General features: G+C 44.5%; 1 protein-coding gene across 6 annotated transcripts in view; it reads left to right on the forward strand.

The window, feature by feature from the left end:
- The first annotated feature begins 3,709 nt into the window (after nt 1–3,709).
- The window catches only part of TLE1 (TLE family member 1, transcriptional corepressor), an 80,552-nt gene continuing 64,445 nt past the window's right edge, over nt 3,710–19,816 (forward strand). For all 6 annotated transcript variants that reach the window (XM_074932786.1, XM_074932785.1, XM_074932790.1 and 3 more), the window contains exons 1-4: nt 3,710–5,030; nt 5,614–5,714; nt 7,308–7,371; nt 7,465–7,509. In XM_074932786.1, the coding sequence (XP_074788887.1) occupies nt 5,007–5,030; nt 5,614–5,714; nt 7,308–7,371; nt 7,465–7,509 (234 nt within the window). In that variant the 5' untranslated portion in view covers nt 3,710–5,006. The remainder of the gene's footprint in view (nt 5,031–5,613; nt 5,715–7,307; nt 7,372–7,464; nt 7,510–19,816) is intronic.

Consider the following 19,816-nt stretch of genomic DNA (forward strand, 5'->3'; position numbering starts at 1 on the left):
TTGAGGTTTTACTGTTGCACGACCTGCTACTGACTTTTTTAAAAATTCAACTCAGGGAATTTTTAAGGGTAAAAGAATGGGGAAAATCAATACAGTAGTGATGGTAAAACGACCTAGTGCAACTTTTTGAATATTCTTGCCTACAAGGAAAGCTATTAATTAAAAAGAAATCAAATTACAAAGAGGGTACCCAATGGCTATTAGTGAAAAGACAACGAATAATTAGAAATGTAATTGCTTTACCCTGCTCACATCATTTCCACATCATAAATAAATATTTTAAAAGTGATATTGTTTTGCATGCTCTCATAATAATTATGATTCTTTCAGCTGTATTGGTAGTCACTACTATGCCACATGCACTGTATGACTCAAATACAATAATTTTTTTCTCTATTCCACCTGTGCCATCCTGCCATTAAAAAAAAAAAAAAAAAAAAAAAAAGAACAATCCATTCCCCCTGTGACCATATATATAAAATTTTAAAATGTACTCTCTGTTTCTCTTTCAGTTGAAAATACAATGATCTCTCAATACAAAAGTTTGAAAACATAAAATTTATTGAATTCTGTAATTGGTTCCTCCACTGATTTGCTCTCACTACAAAAGTAGTAGAACTGTGGGATAGATCACAAATTTGCTAAATTGTTTCCCACTCATCTGCAGCAAACTCCTAGCGATTAACATCATCGACATTTTTATTAGATGTGCCAATTTGTGGGAAGTTAAAAAATATAGCTTGTAAATATTACTGTTAAGAGTAAAGGAAAAAAAATTAAAAATCATTGTAGTAAACAGAACATCATACCATACATCATCTCCCTAAAGCAGATGCTACATCTGAAACCCTTTGAGTATATTCAAACTACATTTTGGACCCAACACTGGGGTTTTTTGACTCAAAGCTCCAACTGCTTCCAGTGTGAATTTTCAGTACACAGTCAATGCAGGATTAAGCCCTTTGTAATACGAGGTAGAAACACTTTATTAAAATGGCTACAGTGAAAAACAACTGGTTTCAAACAGCAGCCAAATGGATGATTAAACAAGAATGGGTTTTTGGGGGTTAATAATCAAGGCAATCTTTCTGTTGTATTTCTAAAACATGAGACAGTTAATGTCAGTGGCTCTCATTAGAAAAAAAATAAATCATCACATTTGATTCTACTACTGCTTTTACAGCTTTTCTATCTCAATTATAATGGAGAAGATTCAAAATGTCCTTAAGTGTCTAATTCCAGAATCTAAGTAGGTTAAAAGCACCTGCTAAAAAAAAATCAGGAAAATAGAGCTTTTCTGTTTGCGTTACAACATGTCTTGGATTCTTTAATGATGACAAATACAGGTTAGGAGACATTTCAACTTTCATGTAGGTGAGCAATTGGGAAAAAAAAAAAAAAAAAAAAAAAAAAAGCAGCTTTTGTTTATGTTCCAAAACATAGTGTTGTTTTAATGTCGTATCTGTTAATATCTCATTATCAACTTGTGCCAGCAGGTTAAGCAAAGTACAACCAAAGTTAGGTGTTACATTATTACAGACTCCATAGCTACTAGGTATACACACAAAGTATACAGTAATACCTTGCACTTTTATGGCATCTTTCATCTGAAGATCTAAGTACTTTATAACCATTACTTAATTAAGCTTTCCAGTGCCATAAACAGAGCGGTGAGTTGGCTTGTCCAAGACTACAAGGGAAGAGCTGGGAACAGAATGCAAGATTTAAAATTTTATTTATGCATGCGGAGCACCAGACAGGTTTACATTCCTGTTCTGGGAACCACAGTCTATCGAAGGTCACTATCAAGGGTATTATGCCTCATCTCTTTAAAAACATTAGAAGTCCTCACATTTATTTACATATTCGCAAAGATGTATTCACATATATTATATATATATAAAATATGAACACACACACACACATATGCATAGGTACAGACACCATTACACGAACACGCACACATACATGCACACAGGCACATAGACGTGTCTGTTTTCAGCGTCAAAACTCTAGTCCCGGAATGAAGTCCAAACTTCACTGCAGAAGACTGAGGGAATTTCATTTTCTTTTCCTTTGGTCGTTCCTATGTAAAACTGGGAATAATGTAGTATGGAAATTAGCACTGTGAATGAGTAAACCTGTCTCTTGATATTGCAATGCATCAAATTTCATACCAAATTTTAAACAAAGATTGCTCTTTCTTTAGGACACAACACAAAGCATAACAAAATTCTAAGTAAGTGTATCTAATAGAGACTAATGGCGAATGGTAAGAAAACGCAAATTATAAAATTACCTTTACTGTGTTTAAATGATGTGATACAATATTTTAATGCCCTTTTTAGGTAGTATACAGGTATACTAACAGCATGAACATGTCTTAACGCATTAAGTCCGAAGGTACCAGTATGTCACACTATCATGTCATTCTGCTGTGAATACAGTGGTTGTTAATAGTGGACATGTTTTGAAGTTTACTTCCCACCTCAAGCTGTGTCACAATTTGTCATCTCAGTAGCCACACAGAGAGCCTGCGGAATTGCTTTGACCCTCATCTACATCGAGTGGGCCTATAAACCATTTACAACAGTAAAGTTCTTGACAGCATTCCTCTAGCAGACCTCTCTTATAAAAAGCCAACCTCCGCCTGATCGGAGGATCACTCTAACCAACATTTCAGTTGGTGTAGCTGAACGATGCAAACAAGTGTGAGATTTTATCCTTCTTTACGGCATCTTCTGTATAGCCGAGAGCAGCGTCAGCCGGTGCTATGTTATCACGTAAGAGGGGGAGAGGCGCTCCATCTGCCCGCCTGCGTTACAAAGCGGATTCCCGGGGCAGGACAGTGCAGCTTCTTCCCGACCGCTCCGCGCCAGTCTCCGCGTGGGCGCAGGCTCGGGTGCGGGGCTGGCTCCTTCACGCGGCCGGGCTGCGCACCCCCGCCGCTAAGGGCAAGAGGAGGACGGTGCCAGTCTGCGCGCTGCGGGTACCTGTCCGCCCAGGCACAACACGCACAGCGAGGCCCCTCGCCGGCGGCGGGTAAGCCGCGCCTCGCCACGGAGCCCCCGGGAACAGAGACCCCGGCGGGCCGAGGGCGCACGCAGGGCCGGGCCGGGCCGTTCCGTTCCGCTCCGCTCCGCTCGGCGCCGCCGCCGCCCGCCCTGAGGCCGCCCCTCACAGCGCGCCGCGCGCCCGCGGCCACCGCGAGGAAACACCCCCCGCGCGGGCAACCGGCCTGGGCTGCGGGCCCGCCCCGCCCCGCGCGGCCCCGCGGACGCCGCGCGCAGGCGCCGCGCGCACGGCCCGCCGGCAGCCCCGCCCCGCCCCGCCCCATCCACGCCCGCCCGGCCGCCCGTGGGCCCCACGTTACTTTGATTGACAGCTCAGCCGCTCCCCTCTCCTTCCCGCCGACCTTCCCCTCCTCCCCGCCGTGCGGCGCGCGGCGCGCCCGCCCATTGGCCCGCTCGGAGCGCTCCTGCCGCTCCGCCAGAAACGGGGCCCCGCGACAGGCTGAGAGGCGGCGGGACTCGGGCCTTCGCCATTGGTCCGCGGCGCCGGGGCTCGTCACGACCCCACGTTGGTGCCGAGGCCGGCGATTGGGCGGCGCCGGCGGCTGCCCGCCCCCCGCGCGGCGGCGTGGGCGTGCCCGGGCGGCTGGTTAGCTGGCGGAGTGTGAAACCGCGTGCTAATATACGCGGGGCGGGCGAGCACGGCGCGTCCCGCTCGGCCACGGCCGCGCTCCCTTCCCGGCCCGGCCACCCCAGCCGCCCCGCTCCCCCGGCCGGCGCGGAGGGGAGGGGGAAAGGAGGCCGGAGGCGTTTCCAGCTGCTCGGGTCCGCGTCTTTCAGCCGGGTAGAACTTTATCCCGGGCCGGCGAGGAGCGGTGGGGCGGCGCGGAGGAAGGGGAAGAGGAAGGCGAGGATGCTGCCGCCGCGATGTACCGCGCTCGGGGGGCTCTGGTGAGACACGCAGCTCCCCGATGCGCGCCCGCCCGGAGGAGGCTGCAGTGGTACCGTTGCGCCAAGGAGCTTCACGTCTGATTTAGCCCCGATACGGACGTTTTTACCTTTTTTTTTTTTTTTTTTTTTTTTCCCCACCCCGACGGGGCGAGCTGCTTGGCCGGTCGGGCCAGCGGGCATTTTGAGGGCTTTTGTTATTCTTTTGTCCTGGGGAATCTCTCTACAACTAACGGAGGAGTCTGCGGCGTGTGTGGTTCCCCCTCCTCTGCTCTCCTGCCTTTCGTGCATGTGCTACTGGAGCTGCTCCGATCGGGGCCGGCTGCGCAGAGCCCCCCTCCGCCCTCTTCCTCCTCCTCCCGCCTTCCTCCGTTGTCCGTTGCTCCGTATCTTGCCGATGACCTGGTCCCTCCGCCGACGCCCGAGAGCGGCGGGGCTCTCCCTGGAGACTTTTTCGAGCCGCCCCGGCTTGCGACCGTCCCGCCGCTGAGACCGTGTCCCGCTTCTGCCGGCTGGATTTCCCCCTCTTGGCGAGAGGCGGAGGTGGGGAGAGGAGTTGCCTCCGCCCGGGGTTTCCGGCCTTACAATTGCATCGGCAACTTGCGAGCCCGAGAAGGGGATTGATTATTCGCTCCCGCGACGGAGAGCGGCGGGGCGGCCGCGGTCGTCGTCCCGTCCGTCCCCTCACCCGCCCCGTCGGGTTCCGTTCTGTCCCGCCGCGCCCGAGCGCTGCGGGCGTCGTCCGCCGGCCGGAGGAGCGTGGAGCGGCAGTGACCGTCCCGAAGGCGGCCCGCTCGCCTCTGCCGGGCACCCCCAGCCCTCTCCGGAACAGGAGCAACAAAGGACGCGGCGCCCGGAGGATGTCCCCGTGGCGGGGACACTGAGCGGCGCCTCGCCGTGCTCCTGCCCGCGGCGGCGGAGGGAAGGAAGGCGGGCGGCGGGTGCCGCCGCTCCTGCCCCCTCGGCGTCCCGGGTGCGAAGCCGGGACAGGGCGGGGGGGTCGCCGCGAGATCCGCGCTGCGAGGGAGCCTCGCCGCGGCCGGAGCCATGTTCCCCCAGAGCCGGCACCCCGTAAGTACGGCCCGGGCGGCCGCTCCGCGAGGCTGGGGGCGCGGGGCCGGCCGGGGAGCGGGGCGGCGGCGGCGTGCGCCACGGCGGGGCTGCCCCGGCCGGCTGAGGCGGGCGGTCGCCCTCGCAAGTTTGTCCCTCTTGGGAGGAGCGGCGCCTCCCGCCTCCCCTCCCCCGACCCCTTTTGTTTCGTGGGCGACTTACTCGCCTTGGGAATGACGGCGGAGGGGTCGCCGCCTAGCCGGGCGGCGTCCCCCTCCCCGCCGAGCGCGGCGCCCGGGCCGGGGCCCGCCGTGCCCGTCGGCGGGGGTCGGCGGGGAGGAGCCGGCACGCCCCGCTGCCGTGTAGGCGGCGGCGGCTGGAGCGGGGGGGTCGGGGCCGGCGCGGCTGCCGGAGCGCGGGTAGCCTCGCGCCCCCTCCCTCCGGCCCCGCCGGCAGATGAGGGACGGGCAGGTGGGTAACAAGTGCGCAGCGCCCCGGGGCGGGCCGGGCTCCCCCTCCCTCCTCCCTCCGCCCGCCTCCCCGCGGGGCGGCCGCGCTGTCTCTGAACGTTTCTCTCTCTCCGTGCCGGCCGCCGCCGCGGCAGACCCCGCACCAGGCTGCGGGGCAGCCTTTCAAATTCACCATCCCGGAGTCGCTGGACCGCATCAAGGAGGAGTTCCAGTTCCTCCAGGCGCAGTACCACAGGTGAGCGCCGACGGGCCGCCTCGGGGCCGGGGCCGGCCGCCCTGGCCGGCGCGGGGGCCTGCGCTGAACGGCCGCGTCCAGGCGGTGGCGTGCGGCGTCGCGGCCGAGCCCCGGCGCGGGCGCCGCCGCGGGCCGGTTTGTTGAGGGGGCGGCACGGCGGTGGCGGGGGGCGCCCGGAGGACGGGGCGCTGGCGAGGAGGCGGCGGCCCTGCCCTGTGCCGCCCGGGCACCTGCGGAGGGGTGGTCATCTCGGAGCTGGAGCGGTTCGGCGATTCTACGCGTTTAAAAACAAAACAACAAAAAAACCCCGAAACAAAACCAGCCGGTGTTTGTTGGGGATGCTTACGTGGAGGACTTTCTTCGAGTACATCGAGAGAAGACCTGCGCTAAATCTATGGCACTGGGCATTAAGGAAGCTAATTCTCGTGGGTGCTCGTTTGTGTGTGGCGTTAATGCAAAGATTAATAAAATGCCAGTATGCAGTGCTTAAAGACCCACGAAGGATTGTTAAAGCACGCAGGTACTGGAGTGCGAACACCAAGTTGACGTGGTGTGTTTCTGATTGCTGTGCTGCCATCCTCCAGTCGTTCTTGTTGCATTTGTGCTTTGCTGCTGAGGTCCCTGCAGAGATGTAGGGTATGGATTTTTGCCTACACAGGGCAGTTGGTGTTAAGGGGCATTTATCTGCATTAATTTTGTATTTACGTGCACCTGCAAGATCTGGATAGGAGTAAAAGCTTTGCAGGTTTCCCCGTTAGAAATAACTTGGTTTTGATTAGACTCCTGCTTTCTTACCTGTGATACTGTAGTCTTCTTACTCTTACCTAAAATATCTTGTTTAAGCCATTTATTTTAGAAACGCAGTGGAAACTGTAGACGTTCAGTATCACAGCTGTAAGTGAAAAATGCTGGCTTAAGCACTAACTGTTAGCTAGTGATGCTTACCAGTATCACTGAAAAAATAAAATCAGTCTGCTATAGAACGAAGGCATTTGCCCTGAGTGAAAGTAGTTGGAGTTGTACCGATGCTAGTGATAAGATACGCAAGTGCCAAATGCAACTTCTTTTCATTTATGAAAACAAAAATAGAAAAGAAACTTGGTAGTAAATGGTAGTCAAAGTTACTGTTTTTCAAGTAGTGGGCAAGATAACACCAGCTAGAGTGTACTTAAGGTTAAGAATTATAGACATAGTCATGTTGTAATTGTAAACGTGAGTGGTGTTACTTGACAGTAATTTGCTAAATGTCATATACAAAGAAATACCTCTATTTTACTACTGAGAAGTACTTCAGAGAAATTCAGATCCTGTTATAACTTGAAAGTTGTAGCACTTTATAGCAGCTCTTTGTCAATGCATTAAGACTGGATATGTTTGGGTTCTGGAGACAGTTTGGATCTCGTACAGCACCCATGAAGTACCCTCTAAATTTCCTGTTCAGCCTTTGTATTTAAAGTGTGAATTAAGTCTTTCTCTATTTGTATGTTAGTTTATGTTTTTTTTAATTAGCTGCTCTGTCAAAATACAAATAAAGTGGGTACATGTCAAAACAAATGACATAACAGTTACATTAAAGTGTGATCTATTTTGTAGCCTTAAATTGGAATGTGAGAAACTGGCAAGCGAAAAGACAGAAATGCAGAGGCACTATGTGATGGTAAGTGTATTTGTTTTTTCTTTATTTCAGCTAATATTTCCTAATACAGTGTAAACCAGCATAAGAGAATAATGTTTGCTCCTTTATTTGCAGTATTATGAAATGTCATATGGATTAAACATTGAAATGCACAAACAGGTAAGGCATTTTGTTTTCTAAACCACAAAATCTGCAGTCTAATGCATTTAAATGTAGCCGTTCTGTTTATGTTCAGATGCATCTGTACCTGTATCATGCACCTGAATTAATAGGCTGATTTGTAGCTGTGATTAGTAAACCTTTGCCTACCTGCTGTCAAATGAAGTTACGTTGAGCGGCAAGGGTTTTTCTTGGTATTCTTCCTAAAAGATTTTTGGCAAAAATAGGAAAGATCTTGTGTCTGTAGTTTCAAAAATATAATTCAGTGCTTTATGTGGTTTTATTTTGTTAGTCGTAAAGTCTTTGGTATATAGAACCAGTCTTATGTGTGTGTAGCATATGTAGTGATAGTTGCTCAAATCTGTGCCATTTAAAGGCATGAAAAGATTAGTGACTTGGAAAGCTGTAGTTATGACTATGAGTTTGCAGGTTCCCATAAAATTCACACTTATGGCCACTATAATGGTGAATAAAAAGAGCGTTGAACTGGAACAAGACACTAAGGACCTCATAAGAGAAGAAAAGCTAAATGATTGCTCAGCCCAGAGGACCCTCAATTGAGTAGTCATTGTCTGCCAAATAAAGCATTAATGGCAGGGTGTAAGTATTCTGTAGATATGCTGACATTCACTTTTTCATCAAGATGCTGGTACAATAAGTCCTTCAGAAATCGATGGCCTCTTAAAAAAAATTATCATTAGATGAAGTTGCACAGTTGGACACATTTCAAAGTGCAACAATACAATTCTTTCTTGATGTGTATGTGCTGTTTCATCTAAAACTCTTGTTTCATTAAATTAAAGAGCATGGCTGACCGGCTAGGGCACAGTGAAGAAATTGATTAGTTCAGGCTTTGGATCTTCAGTATATTCAAAGACTTTCATTAAACAAGTGAATTGCAGAGTTGAATTTTGCTTTTGTAACTGAACTCTTTGATATTTTGTTTGTTTGATTTTTTTTTTGTTTTGTTTTCCCCTAAAAAGTATTATATGTGATAAGGTAGTATTGTAACTTTCTGTCTGCAAAGCTGGGTAGGTATTCTCTTGGTTTCTAGAGGTATGCTTGTTTGAATCCAAAATGCTGGTAAAAGTAGTAGTACTATGACAGCCTTTTTTTTTTTAAAGTAATGCACCAAATAGGTAGACAGAACAATTAGAGTAGTGTTTGACTTGATTCTGTACTGTAGCTGCATCAGTTGTTTTGGAAGAATGTCAGTTTTTCTGTGAGGTGGCTTTTCCAGACCTTGTGATTTGGAGATTTCTTTCTGGGATTTTTTTTTTTCTTCCCCTAAACGAATTTTTCTCACACTGTAACCTGTGAGGAAGCCAACATCTGTATAGGAGCCTCATTTGGCATGAAATGGATGTTGTTTTCGGAAGATCTTTGAAGAGAATGTGTGACTTCAATAAATGTACTAGAAATTAACTTTAGATAAAATCAATTAAGCCCACAAGATTAAAGGGTGTCAGAGCTGAGGTTTCCACTTTGACCTTAACATCTGTGTATTGCAGGGGTTTAATGTTCTGTATGTATGGCAACTGTAATTACATATCCAGTAGGCAGTGATACTTCGGAAGCTTTTAAGATTTATGACAGAGCATAATACCTATGTTGGCTCTAGCTAGGGGGAGAGTAAGGCACACTTACTTTGTGTGTGCTGTTAAGAAAAGAATAAGCTTTTCAAGGCATAAATTCATTTCCCTGGATGAGTCTCAGGTACTATGCTTTTACATGTTAAGTAATTCTAATTTCCAATAAAAATAGCACTTTCATGTTAAAGACTCTTGGTTTAGAAGCCTGCAATGAGGATTCTAAATGGTGTTAAAGTTCAGTATGTAGGTGGTCTTAGATTACAGGAAACAAAAAAACCTAGCAATGACACTCTTCTGAATTTTCACCACTAGTGATAAGTTGTGAGGAGGCTTTTGGCAGATAGTAATCATAATTCTTACTAAAACTGGTGATGTCTAGCCCCAAGGGAGTAGCCAAGCTCAAATTGATGCTTTTTGCTGGCTAATCACCAGCATGGCCTAAGTGCTCATTATGTTGTAGAGAGGGCCTTCGGAGCTCTCATTACGTTTGACAGGAATTCTCTCTAGGGGGAAACTGGGCATTAGCTAGACTCCTGACAGGCTGAAATTATTCCTGCTTTATGGCTTATAACCAAATGCTAGCAAGGCGTCATCAGGGGACATGAAAAATTGTCATTTCTGACAACATCTTTGTTACTGAAAAATGCAGTGATGGGGAAACCTTCCACTAAACAAGCTTTAACGTTTTTAAGGCCTGCCTCTTATGTGGAAGCCGCACTCTGTGTGAAGCCCTTCAGAGTGCTTGGCTTACTGATTGAAAAACAAAAAATTACACTGCAGCAGTGTTTCTGCAGTGTGGTGCCTACATCATTGTAAAGGTGGAGTCACTTCGATAAAATTAGGTAGCTGCAGTTTGCCTGTGTATATTGACTTCTTGTACTGATACAGTTGCACCAGCAGTTCCCTCTTCATTTAATTTAGTAATCTAATTGATTAAATCAAAGTTAGTCAGGACTTGAATGATGCTATAAACAGACTTAATTGGATGAACTTTTCATGCACGAACAGCTGTACTGCGGAGCTTTGCACTTGAAAACATTGCATTTGAGTCCATAAATGGCCATGATAAGGCTTCCATCACAACTTTAGCTTTGGCACTTTGCAGTGTTTAATTACGTAACTGTGTGCTTAAATCGAGGTGCTGCTGGATTTCAGCCTGCTGACTGAACAGTAGTTGGGAAATAATGTTTTTGGCATATTTGTGGCTGGTTTGTGGGTTGGCATTTTTTTTTGGTCTTGCTTCTCTGAGGTGTTTTTTTTACTTTTTCTAAGAATTTCAAAGGTTAGCTTGTGAGAAGATGTTGTGTGTGGATTCTTACACTGTTTTCAGAATTACTTTAATGTGAGTAGTTACTAAGTTTTGCATACCTGCAGCAGAAGCAAGCACTTGAGGATTCATTTAGGATAGATGCACTTGATTCAGATATTTTTCATATGTGTCAAGAAGACAGAATGAATAAGGATGTTTTGTGCTGTCTAAAGTTTCTCTTCTGTGTTACACTGTCCAAGTCAGATTCCTCACTGTGACGTCCATGGCTGGCAAAGCAGATGCATCAAATGCTAGTGCCAGGGTGTAGAGTTGGTTGGGTGTTAAAATCCTGCTGGATTGGCCCTTGGCTATTAGGGCAGTGCCTCTTTATTTTCACCAGCTCTGTCATCTTATGTCATAAGTCAGAAGATAAGGCTTCCTGTGAGTTTAATGACTAGATTGTTTAGGTGCAAGATTAGCTCTTGTTCAGTGGCAGGCAGCCAAAGAAAGAAAAATTCATCACTGCTGAATCAACTGACAGACTGTATAAACTACTACAGTGTGTGGGTTTCTGCTATCCCAACGGTGACAGCTAAGTTTCCTTCTCTTTGGGTGGGTTGTTGTGATCTTTGACCTGTCATTCAGTACCTTGCCTCTTGTAGAAAAATATACAAATTCCCAAACTGCATTATGTTAACTGGTTGTACAAGGGTTAAATGTCAGTTTTAGCCTAGACTGTTTTCTGGAATCACTTATAATGCTCTATGGCAAAGGACAGAATCTTGTACCGATAGAAGATTCTTCAGGAGTAGGTTAAATAGAAGGGAATTAAGGAGTGAGTTAGCTCTCTACAGCTTATGAGTAGCATGGTTGTGCTGTTGGGAGCGATTTAAAGATAATTTTTTTTTTATTTTTTCCTACTTGCATTTTAATTATTGGAATGAAAAACTATATGAATTCTTAAGGTTTTGGGAGTCTGCAGTCAGTGTCTTAAGCATTTTACAGTTGACAGTGAAACATAAGACATGCAAATCCTGTTTTTACTTAAAAGAGAAAATGGTAAGGCTGATTGGGGCATAATATTCCTCACTAAAAAAAAAAATAACCTATTCTACAGTGTTGAGTTTGTCACCAGTGCAGCCATTTTAGCCACAACTAGAGTTGCCAGTTTGAATGGGGAAGAAAGACTAGAGTAATGACCTCGACTTTCTTGACTTTTGAACCACATTCGAGCTTGAGGCTAGCATTATTATTGTGAAGGAGTTATCTGACAGATTCAGGGCATTGTGTGAAATAGGTCTCCCTGTGGCTTTTAGATAACCATATTTTCAGATGCTATCTGTTATGTCAACTCCATATACAACTTAATCCTAAAGTATGTCACGGTGTAAATGGTGTACATGTTAAATAGTTCCTGATCATCTCGCATTTTAGCCTTGGGTCTACCAGATTTCAGATTCCTTACAGAACTGTGGAGGGAGAGAGGAAATGCATTCCTACCACCTACGATTATAAACTTCCCTTGCATTGTTGGAACTTGTGTTACCAGATGCCTGTTGATGTACTTTATGTATTGGTTCAAGTGGGCAAAAAAAAAGTCCTGGTATTTTTGAGGGCAGGGAGAAGTGTAAGAGGGAAGATACTACGTGAATGTGCAGTACCATTCTGTCACAACAGATTCTGGGGGGAAAAGCTTAATGCATTTCTGCTAACTGTAATGCCAAATCAAGCTGAGCATTTCAATTGCTTTTCATTCCACTCTACTCCAGCACTTAAGTGTTTGTAGCAAAGCGGTAAAATTGCATTGTGTCTCCTGTGCAAAATGGAAGATAAGGATCTTCTAGGTTTGATAGTAGGGCACCATTGGCATACAGTAAAAGCCTTTAAAAACAATTTTAGGTTAACTGGTGCTTATCAGAAGACTTCACAGCAGTGTTATTTAAAAAATCATATCTGCTTTGAGTAGAACTAATGAGGTTATCCTTCCACTTGAGGTAAGATTTCTAAGCTATCTAATGGCAATTATGTCAAACACTAAAATTTTTATCTTTTGCATCACACCTTGTTGGACTCTGAATATAACTATTTGGGGAATAGCAGTTGTTCACATAGTTCCTGTGAGAAAGGGGAAGAACAGCAGCTGACAGGAAGAATTCCTGGTTTTTCAGCATGTATTTGTCAAAACAGCTAGTTTTAACAGATCAGTCCTCATGACTTCTCATAGGCCATGGCTTTTAAACTACTTGCAAGTTGGTCCCATGTTCAACCTGAACTTGCAAGCTGTGCTTTTGCAAATATCAAATTTGATCAGGCCCAGTCAGCATAGGTTTATGAAAGGCAGGTCCTGCTTGACAAACCTGATCTCCTTCTATGACAGGGTGACCTGATTATTGGATGAAGGAAAGGCTGTGAATATTGTCTACCTTGACTTTTAGCAAGGCCTTTGACACCATTTCCCACAGCATTCTCCTGGCAAAACTGGCTGCTCGAGGCTTGGATGGGCACACGCTTTGCTGGGTAAAAAACTGTCTGGATGGCCGGGCCCAGAGAGTTGTGGTGAACGGAGTTAAATCCAGTTGGTGGCCAGTCACAAGTGGTGTCCCCCAGGGCTCGGTGTTGGGGCCACTCCTGTTTAAGATCTTTATTGATGATCTAGACGAGGGGATCGAGTGCACCCTCAGTGAGTTTGCAGATGACCCCAAGTTGAGTGGGAGTGTTGATGTGCTCGAGGGTAGGGAGGCTCTGCAGAGAGACCTGGACAGGCTGGAGCCATGGGCTGAGGCCAACTGGAGGAGTTTCCATAAGGGCAAATGCCGGGGGCTGCCCTTGGGCCACAACAACCCCCAGCAGCGCTACAGGCTTGGGGAGGAGTGGCTGGAGAGCTGCCAGTCAGAGAGGGACCTGGGGGTGTTGATTGACGGCTGGCTGAACAGGAGCCAGCAGTGTGCCCAGGGGGACAAGAAGGCCAATGGCATCCTGGCTTGTGTCAGCAATAGCGTGGCCAGCAGGGACAGGGAAGGGATCTTACCCCTGTACTCGGCACTGGGGAGGCCGCCCCTCGATTCCTGTGTTCAGTTTTGGGCCCCTCACTACAAAAAGGACATTGAATGACTCGAGCGTGTCCAGAGAAGGGCAACGAAGCTGGTGCAGGTTCTGGAGCACAGGTCGTACGGGGAGCGGCTGAGGGAACTGGGGGGTTTTAGTCTGGAGAAGAGGAGGCTGAGGGGAGACCTCATCGCCCTCTACAGCTACCTGAAAGGAAACTGCAGAGAGCTGGGGATGAGTCTCTTTAACCTAGTAGTAAGTGACAGGACAGGAGGGAATGGCCTCAAGTTGCACCAGGGAAGGTTTAGACTGGATATTAGGAAGCATTTCTTTCCAGAAGGGGTTGTCGGGCATTGGAATGGGCTGCCCAGGGCAGTGGTGGAGTCCCCATCCCTGGAGGCGTTTAAGAGTCAGGTTGACATAGCGCTGAGGGATATGGTGTAGTTGGGAACTGTCGATGCTAGGTTAACGGTTGGACTCGATGATCTTCAAGGTCTTTTCCAACCTAGATGATTCTGTGAAATTTCTATTTTAAGTATTTTGGGGAGATAATCTTGTTTGACATTGCTGGGCAACACATTCCAGTGCTTGACTCACCCTCATTGTGAAGAACTTTTTTCCTTCACCAAGTGGGACATCTTTTTGCACTGGTGGTGTTTTCTTGCCTTTTCTGCTGTGTGCCTCTAAAAAGAATCTGTCTTACTCTTCTCCATAATCACCTCTTTGTTAGCAATCAGATGTCCTCTCCTATTAATCCTTCTCTTATTGATACTAAAAATATTTAACTTCTCCCTGGTATGTTGTGGGCTCTGATTCTCTGGTCATCTTATTGGTGTCACTTAGTGACTTGCTCCACTTAGGCAACGTCTTCTTTCTTGCCAAACAAAGGGAACAGAAAGGGGAACAATTTTAATCAGCCAGCTGATTACAGTCATACTATTACATCCTAGTATGAGATGCAGCCTTCATCAACACAAGGGTGTGGGGCTGATAGGTGTTCAAATTGTCCTCCAGGACATCCATGCTGCCTTCTGTACAACTGCTTTCTAGTGTGTTTCCATCCTGCCTGTGCTGTTGGGGAGGGGTGGGGTGGGGTTTTTGTTTTGCTTTGTTTGCTTTGAACCTGGTTTTCACTACCTTTATCTGATGGCCCCCAGTTCTCAGAATAGATAAGTCATTGATTCCTAGCTACATTTTCAATGTACTCTGATATTTCTGCCATAACACATCTGTGTTTGCTCCTTTCTAAGATGGGCAGTCCCAGCCTACATAGTTCTGTAGCTTGCTTTGATTGTCTTCTTTGCTTTTACCTCAAGTGAAAAATTTTTAACTTAGTCTGCTAAAAGGGAAGTAGAACCACATGCAGTTCTTGGGGTATGGGTGAACCAGAGATTTATATTCTCACATAATTATTTTCTGGATATTTTTCTTTTCTTTCTTTAGTAAAGTTCCAAAAACTGACTTCTTTTTTGCCTACTGTGACATGAACTACTGGAGTCACTTTTTTCAAATTTGAATTCTTTTGAACGATGATTGTAAGCTCAAGAGCCATCATTTTACATTGAGGCTAGGGATGGCTACTCCCAGTGTGTCTAATTTTGTTTATATACAATTCTTTTCATTGCCTACTTAGACTTGTAAGGTCTCTTTGCAGTTCTGCAGCCACTGTTTCTACTTTGAATTCCGTTACAGAGCAAGCTTTTTTACTGACTGCTGGCTGTACTGCTGAACATATTAATAAAACAGATTGCTGTAAAGGCCCCTATGAAACTCCACCAGTGACCTGATTATGGCTTGGTGTTGGAAATGATTGAAGTGTAGATTAGAGTTTACTGAACTAGAGTTTATTCTTAACTGAACTCTAGTTTAAATCTGACTAGGTTTAAAAGGCAGCTTAGTGATCCGCTTCTTTTGGTACTTAAAAAAACAGCCTGTCCTGTTCCTGTGTCAAGATTCATACGTACAAATGGAAACAATGTTGAATTGTGTCACTTGGAACCTTAATAACAAGTATGTTTAAATGAAATTGGAATAGAAAAAGTTTTGTAGCATTATTTCATAGGGTATTTTAAGTTTGTGTTGTTGAGTATTATTGTAGTTGTTAGCAAGCCTAGTTATATAATGTACTTTCTAGTATGGAGAAAACAGTTCAGGAAATTAGTATGTTTGGTGAGTTTCACTGAACTTTTTATAATGATAGTATTCTGTGGCTAATGATAAATAGCACAGTGTTTAAGAAGAGTCTGATCTCTAATTAGGGATTGACTGAGTTGCTCTCACCTTTTCTTTATGTTCTTCAGATGTGTGAAGAAATTAGCATAGATTGCTAAACTTTCATCTAAAGTTCTTTGAGGGGTGTTGGGTAAATTTTGTCAGGGCTGCTTATCTGGAAATACTTTGTGCTTAGGTGACCCGAAGAGCTAAGAAGCTCTTTTGGCTATGTGATAAGAAAACCAAAAGCTGATGTTAATTTGTGTTTTGGTGTAGGGTGTTCAGGTGTTTTTGCTTGGGTTTTTTTGTCCCCTACTTCAGCATCATGGATGGGTTTTTTTTTATGGGTGGGTTTTTTTTTTTTGTTGTTTAGTCTTTTTTTGTTCCTCTTGAAACTTCTTGATGTTTGTGTAAACAGTTGGTCAAAGCAACTTACTTGTAAGGTGACCAGTCATTGTATTGACAAGAACAGACACAGTGGAAAACTACATTAGGAGGCAAGCCGTTGGGATTTGCAGTAAATATATTACAGAACGCAAGTGATTTGCCAATATTGCTTGTTTAGTAGTTTGCAAGGGCAATGGTAGTATGGATTTTTGAATTAGAAGGGGAGGACTGGTCTTTCTATATGCTGGAATGTCTAGTTGATGGCTGGGGATAAAATTGATTTAGAAAACAAAATGCTGCTGCCTCTATTTGTGCCATTTTAAAGGCTTCTATGGATTAGCAAGCAAAACCAAAAAGATAGCTTTCAGTTTTGGAAAAGGAGAGCAAGAATAGTATGCTTGTTCAGCTGCATTTTAATTAGTTATTAAGTCTATGAGGAAACCCTGCTTTTGTTAGGACAAGAAAATGGAAGGACGTCTGAAACTGGGTGGTTTTTATGATTTGTAGAGATCTGCCTATTTATGGAATTGCTCTTAAGTGATCTTAAACCTCTGAATTGCTGTGCTCTCTGTTTCATGGTATGATGATATCAACTTTTTAAAATGTGGAAGTTTTAATCAAATCCCTGGGGGCAGGAGATGAAAAACCCACAATTTCTTGAGAAAAATAACTAATAGAAAGATCATTCTTTTGTGGTGTTGCCACAACAGTTTCTATTTACAAGACAGCTTTTCGGGTTTCGGTTTGGTTTTGGTGTGGGGGTTTTTTTTCGTGTTTTTTTTTTTTTTTTTTTACCAGCAGAAATGTTTATCACTGTTCTTCATGTGTGAGTTTGGGTGTAAGGGTCATTCTGAATTTCTGTTCTTGTAACTGGTCATAAGGTTTCCAGGCCTTATGTTTCAGACAGCTGTCTGTCTGCAACCTCAGATGATGGACATAAATTACCAGTTAAGCAAACACAAAATCTTTAATTAACAAGACCTACGGAAGCTTAGGTTGTTTCTTTAAAATTAAATACGAACTGTAGAATTGCAGCACTAGAAGGGACCTAGTGCTTCCCTGTGTTCTAGTAGGATTGGCTATAGCAGTGTCATTGCTGATAGGGTGCTTGTCCAATCTCTTAACAAAGACTTAACACTAGTGGCTACTCACAAGCTTTATAGGTAGCAAGTGCTTTTATGTCCTCGCTGTTGAAGTGCTGCTTCAGTTACAACTTCAGTCTTTTCTGTTGCAGCTTCAGCTCTCTACTATGCATTTTCTTTGCCCTGGATAGGGAGAGCAATGATTCTCCTGCATTCCAGAACCATTTTGTATACCTCTTCATTCTCTGAATGTCGTTGCCCAGCTGAAATACAGTGCCCAGAATAAGTGCAGTATTCCAGGGGAGGAAATGCCATGCTGAGTAGCACAGAAGGTTTACTTTGCATATGGCTTACTGTGGTGGCAGCCTTTTTTGCAACAGCATGCTATTGACTTATGTTCAACTTCTGATCCACTGTGACTGAGAGATTCCTTCCTGGTCCATTATTTCCTTTTCATTTTATGTTTCTGTCTAGGCATGTTATGGTCCTTTATCCCCATTTATTCCTATCCTTCTTTGTCCTTTGTAGTCTTTTCTATTCACTGCAAAGTGAGTTCTGAAGCTATTCTCCAGCATATTCTGTTTTTCTCAGCTTGAAGCTCTCTGCAAATTAAGGATTAGGGCAAATGAAGAGGTCTTTATGCTTGTTAGTGGGAAATACTGAAAAATACTGGACCTATCATGCATGCAGAACTTCTCAATTTGCAGAAGAGAAGGATGTATTCATACATGGTTTAATCATCAAGCAGTTTTGTACTTGTTCCTGTTAAGTTTTAGCTGTGCTGTTTGGGTTGCTCCTAATAGTGCTATGAGTGTCAGATTCTTAGTGAAGACGTTAGCATCATCTGCCTCTTTGCCATAATAACTTAACCCTGTTGGACATTGCACAGTTCTGATGTTTACTGCAGAAAAATACTGAGTTGTGACTTAAATCCCTATTTCACCTAGATGTTTATTGGTAAGAGGCTTTTTAATGCCCCGAACTTAAGTAATTGTAATTAAGCCGGAGTGTCTTTGCTCCTTCATTTGCTGTTTTCTGTTTGTTGGGCGCTATCCTTTCCTATCCACTTGACATCTGCCGGTTCTGCAAGGTATTCACTAGCTGCTCAGTCATCTCTAATGTGCTATTTCTATTTCATCAGGCCTAGTCAATTTGAATAAGTTCTACTTGGAACATTGATCAGTTTTTTTCCTGTTTAAGCTACAGTGTTGACCTTACATAACTAGTAATTTATATTAATTATGTGGTTGGTAATGATTCTTGTATAGTTCAGATGGATGCAAAAAAAGTACGGACTTTCTGGTCTTTTCAGTGGCCCTTGACCATATATTTCCTTTCCCAATTGAGGGGATTGAACCATTTTTCTTTTGTTCTTCTCCAACTGTTCCAACCTGTAGAGCAGTAGCTTTACTTTAGCTGTCACTTACTAATAACACATAGTTACAAAATACGTGCTTGTGCTGTGTATATATATGTTCATACTGCCTCACCTGACCTAGTTGCTACTTTCTGGATGCTTTCTGGTTTATATGAAATAAGTTTAGATTTTGGAATTTAGTCTCCTGGCAACAATTCCATCCCTCCCATTTCTGCTCTGTCACTTCCTTCCTCTTCCATTTTCAGACATATTATCTGTCACCCATGTTGTTAATATTGTTTCATAAAGAAAATGTCAGCTCTCAATAATGCCATTCTGTCTTCCTGCTCAGTAACAAGTCCTGTAAAGCTGATTTTTATCAGTTGGCATTTGCTTTCCTGAACTCTCAATGCCTTCTTTATTCTTTGTTCCTGTCATGATGATGATAAACTCTGCAGTGATTGTCAATCTCAGTAAATTATTTTCTGTTTGGACATCTTCAATCAGTTCTTCTCCATTAGAATGTAATCTAGATGGTATCTTTACTAGTTTTTTCTATTCTGTGAGCAACAGAATATATGTCTTAAAAAAAAATAGGGAAGAAACTTCCTGACACATTCCTAAAGTTTTGCAGAAAGTTTTCCAAATCTTTTTCCCACTTAATGATAGCTTCTGGTATTTTCAGCTTCTTTCCAAATCCTGTGTTAGTGGGTAATCCTGCTAGTTTCTAACAAGAGTTGTCAATCCTCTTAACTTGTAATTCATTAGTGAGTCACCTGATAGCATGTGAAGCATTGATGTGAACAAATTTTTAAGGCCTTAAATTGTTGCTCTGACTTGACAGATTTTTGAAACTGACTCATGGATATACTAAGTATTATAAAATGATGAAATTACATTCAAGATACAAAAGTGCTTATGACTGACTTGATCTGGTAGTTATTTCTTCTTCCCATATTTCAGGCTCTTATCTTAATGTGTCATCTTTTTTGTCAGATGGCGTGCTTGTTCTAGTAAAGTCCAGATTCTACTGCTATTATAGTCTTACTTAAATGTTGATAAGGACTAAATCCTGACTGGGAGTTTTGTTACTGACTTGCATACTGTAAAGACATATGCTTGGTTTGAGGAACTTAATGCTCTTAATTTTTAGAAGCTGTGTGATTCTAGGCACTTCTCCAGCTATGCAAGGGCTCCTGACTTTCTCCTGCCATCCCAATAAAGTGACTTTGTGTGGCAAGTGCTGCAAGGGTGTATGCAGAAATTTGGGTGAGGCTTGTGGGAGTGAGAGCAAAACAGGAAGTAGTTTTAAAACAATGTCCTAAACTAAATGAAGAGCCAACAGGGCTCTTCTCTAGTAGGGCTGCAGCACTTACAGATACAC

Source organism: Athene noctua, chromosome Z, assembly GCF_965140245.1.
Source record: "Athene noctua chromosome Z, bAthNoc1.hap1.1, whole genome shotgun sequence".
Taxonomy (NCBI): Eukaryota; Metazoa; Chordata; class Aves; order Strigiformes; family Strigidae; genus Athene; species Athene noctua.